Source organism: Periplaneta americana, chromosome 6 (assembly GCF_040183065.1).
Source record: "Periplaneta americana isolate PAMFEO1 chromosome 6, P.americana_PAMFEO1_priV1, whole genome shotgun sequence".
Classification (NCBI taxonomy): domain Eukaryota; kingdom Metazoa; phylum Arthropoda; class Insecta; order Blattodea; family Blattidae; genus Periplaneta; species Periplaneta americana.
Genome location: NC_091122.1, coordinates 60,501,546 through 60,515,942, shown reverse-complemented (window position 1 = coordinate 60,515,942; position 14,397 = coordinate 60,501,546). Strand labels below are relative to the sequence as shown.

The 14,397-nt window shown below is 34.9% G+C and overlaps 1 protein-coding gene across 1 annotated transcript; it reads right to left on the bottom strand.

Moving 5' to 3' along the window:
• Positions 1 to 526: 526 nt before the first annotated feature.
• On the bottom strand, positions 527 to 11,196 carry icln (chloride nucleotide-sensitive channel icln). Its single transcript, XM_069828172.1, has 5 exons — positions 10,635 to 11,196; positions 9,658 to 9,800; positions 5,652 to 5,819; positions 5,214 to 5,306; positions 527 to 858 (listed from the first exon to the last, which is right to left on the bottom strand). Exons 1-5 carry the CDS (start codon positions 10,751 to 10,753, stop codon positions 752 to 754), a joined length of 630 nt encoding a protein of 209 aa, XP_069684273.1. The 5' UTR covers positions 10,754 to 11,196; the 3' UTR covers positions 527 to 751.
• Positions 11,197 to 14,397: the final 3,201 nt, after the last annotated feature.

The window sequence follows — 14,397 nt, the reverse complement described above, 5'->3', positions numbered from 1 at the left end:
TTAAATTTTACAGAAATATTTCCTGGTTTGAAAGTAAAACGTTTTTCTTCATTCTTGAAAAATGGTTAATTGTGCACTTAATGCATTTTGAAACGATGTTCCACAAATGAATTAAGGTAACGTAAGTGCCCATTATAACGTTATATATGTTATAATAACTTATTGTTAAAAATTCCCAGTTACAGAAATACACGAATAAACATACTCGTGCTCATTTGCCATTTCAGCCTAGAGCATTCCTCCATTTTAAACTACGAGCCGCAACTGGTATAGACTGTAGACATATTTCCAATTACTACATATGGTACAGGGAAGACATCAGTGTGTCCATTTTATTTCTGTCAAAATAAAATAAGTTTCATCGCAATCCAGTCACTAAGAGCTTGTTTATGTTTAGGCTACAAGAAGAACGATCATAAAGATGAATTGCTTTGTTGTTTAAGTGCCGCGCTTACTAATTGTCTTTCTCACACAGATTTATCATTTGCACTTACACAAATCATCCAAACCAAAGACATGAAACGAATTCAGTTTACAAGACTGCTTTATTAGAGTACTTATTATAGTCAGTAATAGTTTTGATAAGTTTCAAAATGAATAATCATAGTATATAAATTTTATTCTAAATTAAAATGTACATATTTGAGCCAATTCTCCACCAAATTAAACAATGTCATTTTAGAATTAAAATGCTTTAAGTCTGTATAATATAAAGACACAATATTCCTCCTTTCACCGACTTATTGCTGTATTAATAATCATCTGCATCTTCAAATTGTCCATCCATTTCCATAGGCTCTTCATCATCCTCATCTTCACCGATGCCATTACCATTTGCAGCACTTTCATAACCATTATCTGAAAAGTAAAAATAATAAAATTACAATATTTAATACAACATACAAAATGTATATTAAACCAAACCTCTTGTACTGTTCTGAAGCATTAATAACAGCAGCAAATGCTAACATCAATAAACTTGAACAACTACAAAATCAGACTCTTCGTCTAATCACTGGAGCAGTTAAATCCACACCTGTTGATGCCATGCTTGCCTTAACACGGATCCCATCAATAACAACAAAAATAGAAGAACAAGCACTGCTCCAACATGAGAAAATATTACGACTGCCAAACTCTCAATGGACAGAAAAGACCCTTCCTTCTTCAATCCTTAAAGCTCATAGTAGTTTCTAGAAAAGGTAACACAGATTAAATCCAAATTGAACATTCCCAACATCAGAGAAAATTTACTCATAAGAGAAAATCCATTGGAATTATTGCAACCTACCTTCAGTTTGGAATTAACAGAGGAAATAAGTAAATCAGACACACCAACAGAAATACAAAAACTTCTAGCACTGGAAACGATCAATACTAGATACCCTACAGAAGACTGGCTACACATATATACCGATGGATCCACCACAGAAAACCTTACTGGAGCTTGAGTTACATGTACACATTTTTCCTTTTATCATTCTGTTGGCAGAGACACAACAAATTATGATGGTGAAATAGAGGCTATACACATTGCTCTCCGACAATTATTAAATCTTCCCTTAAATAAATATAACAAGACAGTAATTCTTTCAGATTCTAAAGCTGCAATTCAGGGAATATGTTCAAATGCTACAAAGAAGTCAACAAAAATAAGAGAATGCTACAAAATGCTAACACAACTCCAAAAAGTTAATAAGATTGTCCATCTCCAATGGATTCCAGCACACTGTGGAGTCATGGGGAATGAAACCGCAGACACACTTGCAAAGAAAGGCACAACAATAAAACAAAAGTCTAAGTTTAATTTCTCATATTCCTCAATAAAACACTTGATCACTACAAAATTTTCTCATTCATACCTACAAGAAAAAGAATCAAATGCTAAAGACAAAAAATGGATTACACTACTTTCCAACCCAGATATAATTCCCCAGAGACCAAGGAAAACAGCAGTTGCAGCCTTCAGACTATTGACAGATCATGACTGTTTAGCAAGTCATCTCTACAGAATAGGTATCTCAGCTTCACCAATATGTGTCCTGTGTAATGATCCAGCAGAAATGAATGAAGACCACTTGAAGACCTGTGAAGCATTAAGATCAGAAGAAACTACAGTTCAAAAGTATTGGAAAGCACGACTGCTAATGGCTTCATTGCCAGATGCAAGGCACTAGACAACAATAACAACAATATTTTTACACATATTGCTCACCACCATAAATAATTTAAACTGCAGAGGCCATTCAAAGGGGCAATATCATATAGCATTTAATGGAAAAATATTAATAAAACATTAACATCAATTAACAAAATAATAGTATCTGTGAGTAAATTTTAATACTAATTGCTGAAATTGAGATAACTAGAGGGCACCATTGGGGGTTAGTCAGCTGTTATCATAGCTGAAAGTATGAACTCCAGATGAACATTCAGGATTTAGATTATGGTACTAATTAATGTCCTACATCGTATTATCATGGTTTAAGGCATTGTGTTATGGAATTAATGCTAGTTTGAGCCCTCACAGGGAAGAAATTTTCTCAAAATTCTGGACAATGCATAAGAACTGGTGCCCACTCAACATCATGACGAAATTGAGAAACTGAGGAGCTACACTAGGTAGCAAAATCTGGTCATAATTTTATTTTATCTTTTTATTTATATAACTCAAAGTCAATGTAAATTCTAGTTGGTTATACTATACGAAATAAGTAATTAATTATACCGTACTCAGTAACACAATATATTTAATAATCATAAAAAAGTAAAAGTAAATACATGGCGCTACAGCCTATGAAGAGCCAAGACCGACCAGCCGGCTGCTGGCCTCACGGCTACATAGCAAAGCAGAAGTGGACGATCATCCAACCAGAAAGGTATCATGTGGTTAGCATGATGACCCCCCCCCCCAGCTGTTATAACTAGTTTACAAAACCGGATTTTCACTACCTATCATAGCTCCCCAAGTGCATCACGATGCTGGGTGGGCACCGGTCCCATACACTGGCGAAATTTCATGAGAAAATTTCTTCCCCATGATGATTCAAACAGCGCACATTCTGAAACGTGAGTCCCAGGCAGGATGACTTAGACCCCGGCATGGGTATTTAATAGTCATAAACACAAACGAAATTATATTTATCCAAGAATTTGCAAAAGGGATCATCAATAATTTAAGAGTTTAAATATATAATGACTCAAGCGACAAAAATAAGTTTCTGAGAAAAACGCGTTTTTCTAGGAAATACATTTTTAATTACACAATGTACTTGTCAAAATTTTATTAGCTAAAGTAATCATAATACTTCACCATTCTCAATAATATGCACAACTTTTGTTGTTATATCGGCCATTTCAAAACCTGATATTGATTTCTCAGAATGAAGAGAAACATGTTCGAAGCCAGAGAATGCAAAAGACATTAGTACGTGAGATTGTTTTAACCTCAATGAGGTGATCTCGATTTTTCGCGAAACCAGTGATTTTTCCATAGCTGTAATCTATTCCTTTATGAACACATAAGGTCCACCACTGTGGAGAAACGGTTAGTCTGCCTGACCGTGAAACGAACAGGCCCAGTTTCAAATCCTGGTTGGAACAAGTTACCTGGTTGAGGTTTTCTCTCAACCCATTAAGATTAAATGCTGGGTAACTTTCAGTGCTGGATCCTGGACTCATTTCACTGACATTATCACCTTCATATCAATCAGACGCTAGATAATCATATTTAGATGTTGATAAAGAGTCGTAAAATAAACCACTAAAAAAACATACAAGGTGCTCAGCACACAAATGGCTCAACCCACAAAATTACATTTCTACTTTATCTCTTCGAAACAGTCCGCGAAATGCGATACATAAACGAAACTTGTACTGAAATCTCATGGAAAGAAACTCGTCAATTCTCATGCAATATATATATATATATATATATATATATATACACATACATACATACATACAGTAGAACACCGATTATCCATCACCCTATTAACCAATCGGCAGATTATCAGATTGTTTTTCTCGTCCTATTTTTCTATAAGCCCTTACCATTACACGATATGTCGTAGGAATGCTTCCGCACACTTCCAGCAACAGGAGCAGTTACTTGTGAGAGGGAGTGTTTTTTCCAACTTGTAAAATAGTCACTATCTGCTTTCAAAGAAATGACTTCAGTAACTTTCACACAATTGCAAACCCATGCGCATCAATTGGTCTTTGTCCTACTGTTAGAGTGGCCGTACTGTTTAACTTCTATGCAAAACGTCGAAAGAAAATGTGTTGAGCTTCGTATAGAAAAAAAAGTGCAAGTAATTGAGGGATTTGGGAAAGTAGAATCTATAGTTCATGTATAATTATTAAAATACGAGATTGGCGTTACAACTTACAACTGTGCACTATTTATTTCAAAACAATGATAAAGTGTATAAAGTACGAGAATGTAAATCTACAACACGATATCTCTACTCTATCTTTCCGCAGACAACCAACACAAGGATTTTCTTGTCACTTAAAAGCCGTCATTGAGAACCGAACTTAAATTAGAACTTCTGATCCACTAACTAGCATGTTAAACATAAGAGCACGTAGAAAATTGCAAAACTATAGGCCTAAGTCTTAGGCCTATGCATTTAATTTATGAAAATATATCATAGTACGGATTATCCGATTTTTTCGATTAACCGTTCAGACCACCCCTGTCATTACCACGGATAACAGAGGTTCTACTGTATGTATATGTATATGTATATATATATATATATATATATATATATATATATATCTTAGTATTAGAGAACAAAATGCTAATTCATGTAACAATCTTAATTCGTTTTCCCAAAAAATGTCAGTTACCCCTTCTGTGCCTAGTGTGGCAGTACCTATCTTGCAATTGGTCGTGGAACATTATTAGGAATTTTTTTGTTAATCTGTTTTCATCAGACTCAGAAACAACTTTTTTTTAATACACTTACAAAAATTTCTTAATACTTCTTGGCTTTTAAGGAACCCGGAGGTTCATTGCCGCCCTCACATAAGCCCGCCATTGGTCCCTATCCTGAGCAAGATTAATCCATTCTCTATCATCATATCCCACCTCCCTCAAATCCATTTTAATATTATCTTCCCATCTACGTCTCGGCCTCCCTAAAGGTCTTTTTCCCTCCGGCCTCCCAAAAATTCTTAATAGGTATAAATTTATTACCACTCACTTAGTCCAGCAAAAACAGGAACACTTGACGCATCTCCTCCAGCTAGGTGGTATTCTCCTTCTTCCTCATCAGCATCTTCAAAACTTTCTTCATCTATAATGAAGACATGAATGAAAATTATTTTCTGAACCATGGAAACTCGTCAATTCTCATGTAATTTTCTAAAAACATTATTCAGTATCCAATATTCAATGTTCTTGCAAAAGATTTCTTATATTGATATAGGCTACTCTTCATTAGTTATCGTCAAACTTTAGATCTCATCTATTTTTTATTTACTTCAACAGATGCATAATATAGGTCTATGGTCATTTTTTGTTTCATTATGTAAAATGGAAGTCCATTCTTAATCCTTCCAAAGGGATGAAATATGTTTACTCATCACTTCATCTACATCTGAACTATTAGTCAAAACAAATACGTAAATAGCCTACATACCTTCTGTGAAACTGTCTTGAGGATCAGGATGCAATGATTGACATTCACTCATGGCATGAAACATTGCATCCAACATTCCTTTATCATCCGGAACAAACCTCATTTCTGTCATATCTTGCACTCCTGCATCAGAATCTTCATCTCCAGAACCACCACGTGGCTGAGAATCTAAAAAAATAAAGAATGAAAATAACATTATTCCCCATTTATGAATAAAGACCTCTTGGCTTTAAATGTTTTAAATTTATAATTGGTAATTTCCAAGATTCGTTACACGGAAGTGACGTTACTTAAGTCCAGTCCCACAGTGCTTGTTTCTGTGATGGATTCCAAGTTGGGATGCTATTTTTCGTGTTGGTTTGCAGGCTGGAACCAAATATGATAATATAGTATCACCACAGTCTACTATATGCAGTCACGAAGCTTGGGATGTTGTTTTGCATTTCTCGTGATAGTCGCTAGCCGCTTGGAGCCCTATGAGTACTAGGAACAATAGACTGTGCAATTTTCATCATGAACTAATACAGGCCATAAGGCAGACCATGTGACTCGCGTTTCAACCATATAAATTAGTTTGAATGCATAAAGATTAACATATATTTCTCTAAAATGTAGTGTAATTGCATTAATAAAATTTAAAACAATGATGAGACACTTCAGACACAATTCACTTGCGAGTAATATTTTTGTTGTGAAAATTACATTGTTCGTATGTGTAACACCTGCCTTTATTTCGATTAAATATTACGAAATTCTTGTACATTCATTTATGCACAATTCAATAATTTTCAGTTGCACTGCACAGATATTTAGATATGTTGAAATTATAGGTTATGTTTACTGTACCAGTTCCCTCTTTCTAATTTTAGTGGTCTCCAATGCCCTCCCATTACACATGTATATTATGTCATATGGAAATTATAGGTTTTATTTACTATATTTTCGCAATTATACATTATAATTAAACATAATGTCAAGTATGGAACCTAGGACATTCAATTTGTATTTTAATGTACAATTGAGTACTGAATTATTGTATTTATCTGCTACCTAAAAGACGAAGTAACACAATCGTACGTACACTAAATTAGGAGTGGTATGGTAAATTTTCTGTCTACAATTAAGAAATATAGGCTAGATGTGTTAAATTAAAATCACAATATAAATTACTTTTTATTAAACCTCAAAATAGCTTCAATTCTAAACTTAAAATGTTGATTCGAACAGATTATGCTAACATGTAAAATTCTTTCACATTAAAATAAAACAGTTTTGTAATTATTTCTGCAACATATTATGGAACAAGAAGTAAACAGAATGATATGCAATAAAGTTATAGGCCTATAATATTTCACTGAGTGCTTCATACACTGAAATAGAAAACCTGAACATACATTATAGCCTGGTCTAGATCGAAAAGGCACTGACTGTGCCGTATTTCGTATTGTTGTGAAATGTTGTGTAAACTGTGAAATGTACGTTACTGGTTGTAATAACTATAAACGGCTAAAATACAATAATTTGAATAATAATATGGGACAAGGAGACGTTTGTAGCACTAATTATAAATTGTAAGAAAAAGAGGTCAGAGTTATCCTTCTTCCGAAAGATGAGTTTATAAAATATAATATATTTATGAAAATAATATATAAACCCGTCCACACCTGTGGAGTAACGGTTAGCGCGTCTGGGCGCGAAACCAGGTGGCCCGGGTTCGATTCCCGGTCGGGGCAAGTTACCTGGTTGAGGTTTTTTCTGGGGTTTTCCCTCAACCCAATATGAGCAAATGCTGGGTAACTTTCGGTGCTGGACCCCGGACTCATTTCACCGGCATTATCACCTTCATCTCATTCAGACGCTAAATAACCTAAGATGTTGATAAAGCTTCGTAAAATAACCTACTAAAATTAAGATATATAAACCTTATGTATTTCATATTTCAATAGTGAAAGGAAGGTGTTAATTTTTTCAAAAGAACACAATATCGAAAGTACAACACATATTATCGTTTGCTAGAGAAAGAAAGGGTCTGTTAAGAGGCGATAGTAGCGATCCTGGTGGTTAGCAACTACCTATTGATGCTAAGTATTGAGCATCGTGACTCTATATTCTAGACCACAGTCTACTATATACAGTCGCGAAGCTTGAGGTGTTTTTTTGCAAATCTCGTGATAAAGCGCTCCAAGCGGTTAGCAACTAGAAACAATAGACTGTCCATGATCGACTTTGGACTGTGTCGTATTTCTATCGAGTGCTAGCTCGTTGCGTATTTCACATTGCTGCTTGTGAAATGTTCGTTATTGGTTGTAATGAAAATGTTAATGGCTAAAATATAATAATTGGAATAATAATATGGGACAAGGATGAGACGTTTGTAGTGCTATAAATTGTAGCAACAGTAAGAGAAAGAGGCCAGAGTTATCCTTTTTCCGATTTCCGAAAGATTCAGAAAGGTTCCTGGGTTTCCACAAGAATACTGTGTAGAAACAAAACTCTTAATTTTGAAGTTCTTTGTGACTGTTAGAATACATTATATCCTTAAATTTCACAATGAAATATTTCAGTCTAACCGAAAGGACTTTAGATACCGGTTAAAGTTCTGTCACTTAGGCTGCTAAATTTCCAGAGAAATAAAGGTTAGGTTTACTTTTTTTTCATAGGATATATTTTTAATTGTAGCTATTAATTTTATTATTTTTATGTGTTATTTTACTAAAGACGTAGAAAAATTAAGTTTGTTTTAATGAAATTTATTGATCACGTTTTATTTTCAATTCTGGTGGGATTATTATTGCTTAGGCCTACTTTTTTTAAAGGATATGTTTTTAATTATAGCTAATAATTTTGTTGTTATTTTTATTTGTTACTTTACTAGAGACATAGAAAAAGTCTGTTACAATAAAATTTATTGATCACGTTTTATTTCCAATTCTGGTGTGACTATTATTGCTTAACCTCATCCCACTTTGTTAACTACGTAAGCCTACACTACAAGTACCGGTACACGTAAGTTACTCCATTAATTCATATTTCCATTATTATTGTTGTAAAGGGAAATGCAAATTAATATTTATTGGTTTCATAGTTAATTATCGCTATAATCTTGAATGAGTGAAGCTATTATAGTAGGCTAAATTTCAGTTCGTTTTGCACAAACAAAAATTATATTAACTTATTTCTTGCAGGTATCTTCGAGTTTATGGTGGAATTTAATATATTCATTAAAATAATAAATTAACTTTATGCATTTAATATTTCAATAATGGGAGGAAGGTGTTAATTTTTTCAAAAGAACACGACAACGAAAGTGTAACATATTTTGTCGTCTGCTAGGAGAGAGATCTGCGATGATGAGGCGATAGTAGCGATCCTAGTGGTGGGCAACTACCCATGTTTGCATTTTTACTACATATTGAGCTTCGCGACTGTATATAGTAGACTGTGTTCTAGACTGTGGTATCACCGCTTAAAACCATGTCGCCATGTTTGTTGTTTTCCAACTAAATCTGTTTTTTTTTCTACATTCTTTAGTTTCTAAGAAACAGCAATTACATATAGAACTTTAGCTGTTTTACACTTCTGGTTTAATTAGCTTATTATGACATTTACTATTGTTAATGAAGGAATTTAGTTGTTTTGCACTCACGGTTTAATTTCTTTTTAATCATGAGTGTTGGCAACAGATGAAACAGCAGATGATTTTCCAATTTGAACTGTGAAAAGAGTCAGCTTCGTGTTAACAGTTCAAGCATAGTAGCAAACACGGGAGCTATCAACATATCCATCAGAGAATCAAGCTTGCTGGGCAGCAACGAAACAGGCACTGTGGAAACACTGGGTTTAGATAACCCCTCAACTAACCCACTAATCTTGTCACATACCTCGGGATATCTAAGTGCCGCCACTTCCGTGAAAAATACTGATACCGGTACCTTATAATTTAATCACGAAAGGAATGCTGTTTAAAAAAATCAAATGTAACTGCTGCTCTGTTATTATTTCTTACCTGTATCTATCTCCGTATCTAACAAAATGTATAAACATTCTGATGGGTGAGCTTGAAGGTCACGAGAAACAGCGTGCATGGCTATATGTGGGTATTCCAATGAGAAACCTTGTCCAGAAGAACTGTTGACCCATGATAAACGGCTGTAACAGATCAATAGAGTTCTGACGAATTTGGTTTTAAATTTTAGGCTAGGATTAATGCGTCATAAACGGTTATTATGAACTTTTGATGGTTGACGTACTCGCATAATTACATTGTCATTGTTTCACTGACATTTGTTTACTTCAGCGGCACCAAATGTGGGGAGTCGGTGTGACTTCGTCACAATCCTCGGTCTCCTGTCACTTAGCTCTCTCTTCATCTAACCTTATCACATTCCTCGGCCTCATGTTGCTTAGTTACCCTCTCACCTAACCATTCTAACCTTGTTACAGTTCTCGGTCTATCACTTAGCTATCCTCTCATCTAACCAAGAGGAGTAGAATATTTCTACTCCTCTTGCATCTAACCCACTCTAACATTATTATATTTCAGTCGGTAGAATGCTGGCCTTTTGTGCCCGAGGTTGCAAGTTCGATCCCGGCCCAGATCGGAGGCATTTAAGTGTGCTTATATGCGACAGGCTTATGTCAGTGGATTTACTGGCATATAAAACAACTCCTGCGTCCCCAAAATTCCGGCACACCGGCGACGCTGATATAACCTCGGCAGTTCCGAGCGTCGTTAAATAAAACACAACTTTAAAAAAATCATATTCCTCGGCCTCATGTCAATTATCTAATGTAACCTAACCTTTAACTCAAAATATTTACGGAAATATACACCAGTGGAAAGTAAAACACAGTGCAACACGATCCCTGCGATCAGACGCTACCTTTAATATGTGCCAAATGAGGTAAACCCGCGGTGCCATTAAAGCAAATAATTACACACCTTACTGAGATTCATGTATGTAACTTTTCGTATACACTTACCTCTCCGTAATAAACAATGTGCCTTTTCCTATTTCTCTGTCATTAATATGCACAGTTGTAGATGGTTGTTGATGTTTGATTCCGTCGGTTGGTGGAGGAAAATTACTCAGTACGACCATTTCACTACAGTTTACTAGATCAATGTCAATTTACAACAGTTAAAGAAATACTAAATGCACATGTAGAGAAGTAATATTAATGGAAAAATTCAGTTAATTACTACGTAATGTATACTGTTTAATTTATTCACAATTCCATGCATTAATACACTAAAAATTTGAGTTGCGCTATTCACAGAGACACACATCTCGCGGTTTCGCACGTAAATTCGACCAAAACATTGCTCATACCGGAAGCAAAGAGAATATTTCCAATTCCAGGGTAACTGTAACACCATAGTGTACTTATATCGCTTCGCCCGATTCCAGAACCATTTTCGTTGATAGTCACCAAGAGGAGTAGAAGTCTTGATAGTCACGAAGGTCAATACGTAGTAAATATGCATCCATAGGTAGGTGCTGACCACTAGGATCGCTAATATCTCCTCATTACAGACAATGCGAAATAGTACCGGCACAGTCTTTTGTTCTTAGCACCCTCACAACTCGACCTTCGTTTGCAAACTTTCATGCTTATGTTTACGTGATTTGTAAACAATACACAGTCGGAAAGCGTGTTTTCACTTTTTGTTTAACATCTCATGGTCGCGCGCAATATGGAATCATATGACGAAAAGTTCATTATTTTATATAAAAAAATCCATGTCTACACAACAAGAAACATAAAACATACAAAGTTATTACATTAAAGAAGAATGTATGGGAAAAAATAGCACGGGAAATGAATTCTGAAGGTAGGTATCAGTTAAATCATGTTATTGCTAACATTATTATATAGTTCAAAGTATTGGTGTTTCATATGTGGTATGTGGATGCAGTTTGTATTATTTACAGTAAATATTAAATTAATTAAATAATGTGCAGCATCTCACGTGAAGAAGAAATATGTGCTATTTTTGCGTGGTTAAAATAACTAAATGGATTTTAAGGGAGAACACTAATGAGTTTTTTACTTTTGCAATTTCCAACCGATCTGAATGATTTTTATACAGCACATGCAATCTTATAAAACTGAGTACCATGCAAGATTTGAAGCTGATTGGATGTTTGGTTGGGAAGTTATTAGATATATAGTTTTTTTTTTTGCTTGCATATTCGACGAGCCCCAAAATTTGACTTTCGATGTTTAAAACATTTTAAAATAATTAATTTGACCCCTAATTTTGATTTCTGAGTGAAAATTTGCCATTTTTGTATGTAGACGTAGGTTATTAATTTTTTAAAATTTAATAATCATATTTAAGCTTTCTTTTTTTTTTTTAAATTTTATAGGGTGTAAACGCTCTTTAACTAGGTCATATTGTGAATATCCAAAAAATGGGACTACAGTTTGTTAATCAACCTATTAGTGATATACATGCAAACTGTCACAGCAATCAGATGAAAAATAATCATTCTGGAGTGTTTTGGATATGTGAAAATATCATTCTGAGAAAAATGGCAATTTGTAAAATACCATGCAACAAGTGAACTCATATGTCTAAAACTGCCCAGCACCATAATTATGTTCCTCTTTTTTTTTTTTCTTTCTTGCTTCCTCCTCTACATGTTTTTTTGTTTTTTTTTTATCTCTTTGAAACATCATCTTTTTAGAGCTCACTTGTACGTTCTCTCTTTTCGTTGCATTTCTTGTATACAATTTGGACTACCTCTGTCAGTTTACCATCTCTAATGGCTATTTTAAATTTTTCACTTTGGAAGCAGCCCTTATTAAATTCTGCGATACCATTCGTTACTGCAAAATCAATTCCTTTCTTTGAAACAAATATTTGTTTTGAACATTTGGCCCAGATAACCGAATGAACACATTCATTTGGATTTTGTGTGGCACCCCGAGTACACCTGGCTAGAATTTCATTACATGCCTAACGTTGATATAGAGGAAAACTTTGCCACTACTTCAGAGCTCAACTGATGTTTCATTTTGTTGTGACTCTGAGGCTCCTCTTCCTTAGCCTGGCTTCTGTTGTAAAAGCATCAGGAATCGACACCTGTCGGACAGTGATTAAGACTTAGTTTCTGATCAGTTGACATGCAATGGCATAGAGTTGCATAAATACCCTTTTTCATTCCCTGTACATCAGGGATGCCACTTACAATTTCAGCTCTATAGTAATTAGTGAGAGCTGAAATTGTGTTTTCATTCAGCTTTTCCACACCTTTTCCTCCCAGTGTTATGCCTTTTACCTTACACTCCTTGACCAAATTTCTCAGTCCTGTGCCCATTCGCTTGGCGACATGGTTTATGCACTCCTCGTTCATAATTTTGTTATCACCATAAATGTTGAGTTGAATCAAATGTTGTTGTTGTTGTTGTTGTTTTCTAATGCCAGGCGTTTGACAATAAAGTCATTTGACCTCTTGCACTCCAGTATTTTTCAAAGATATTATCATGACCAGCCAATGAAGCACAGATTTTGAGGTGTTCCGAATCCATTTCTAATTTGAATCAAATGTTGGTATGTTCTAGCATCTCCATCTGCCAATATGGTGGTGTATCTAAATTTACATTTTTCAGAACGAGAGCAAGTTGGTCTACTGCTGCCATCTCCATTGCATTAGAGAAACCAACATAGTTTTTCTGGCATTCCCCAGATCTCTTGTGGTCTTCAAGCCAGAATGAAAATTCAGGGGAGTCAGGATCCAAATCTGCAGCAACATATGTGCACATATGACAGGATCAGGGGCGGCTTTCGAAGAGGGGCTGTGGAGCTGCAGCACCCCCAGACATTTGTGGCTCTTGTCTAGTTTTTTGTTGTGAAAAACATTTATTATACAGTCTCTGTTTAGCGGCTCGAATTTTTAAAAAAAATTTTGCTCTCAATGACATGCACTCAATCGTTAGTGAAGTCACTTCCTCCCCTGGTGCTGCCAGAGCGAAACCAGAGACAAGGACTATAGCGTGAAGTCACTTCCTCCCCTGGAGCTGCCAGTCTCGTCTCGGATGCTTTGCGCGTTAGTTTTACCCCTCCTCCCTGCTGCCCCTTGCTGTGAATCCAGAGTTTCCAGGCGCTGCAAAATTTTCAGCAGTTTGTCAGTAGCGCGCAGTTTTAAATACATTTTCTTTAATGTTGTGAGTATAACAAGTGCAACAATGTTTAATTCTGTACAATATTTACAGTCTATTCAGTTCAGTAACTTAACATTTCAGGAGAAATGTGAAATTAAGTGCCCATCAGTTGAATCTCATAATGGAAAGAGCCGCTAAACAAAATACAAAGGATTTGAAAGACATGTTGGTTCAGAAAAGTGTGAATACAATTAATAATTATATATAATAATAAATTTTCAGTCAAATACACTTTTCAATTTGTGAGGTCAGATAATCTGTTACATCACAATATTTAATACGAAGTCACTAATATTTTCGACTTTAAAAAGTCATCTTCAGGTGCATGAGATGCAAACAATTTAAAAAAATAGGTGATAAGTTGATCTAACAATTAATAATATATTAAGTAATGCTCGTGCTGGCATTTACAATTATATAAGTTTCGTGCCTCTTGAGGTAAACTGTACATGGTAAAGCTGAACACTGATGCTAGATTTTCATATGTATATAATACAAGGAAAAGGCATAGCATGATATTAACCTTATACAATTGAAGGCTAAATATTCTCATTAGATCATGTCATTAAAATTA

Coding starts and splice junctions, on each gene's coding strand:
- icln (XM_069828172.1), bottom strand. CDS start 10,753: ATGGTCGTACTGAGTAATTTTCCTCCACCAACCGACGGAATCAAACAT. Junction 9,801..10,634: donor ACATTGTTTATTACGGAGAG/GTAAGTGTATAC, acceptor GATCTGTTACAG/CCGTTTATCATGGGTCAACA. Junction 859..5,213: donor TCCTGTTTTTGCTGGACTAA/GTGAGTGGTAAT, acceptor TTTACTTTTCAG/ATAATGGTTATGAAAGTGCT.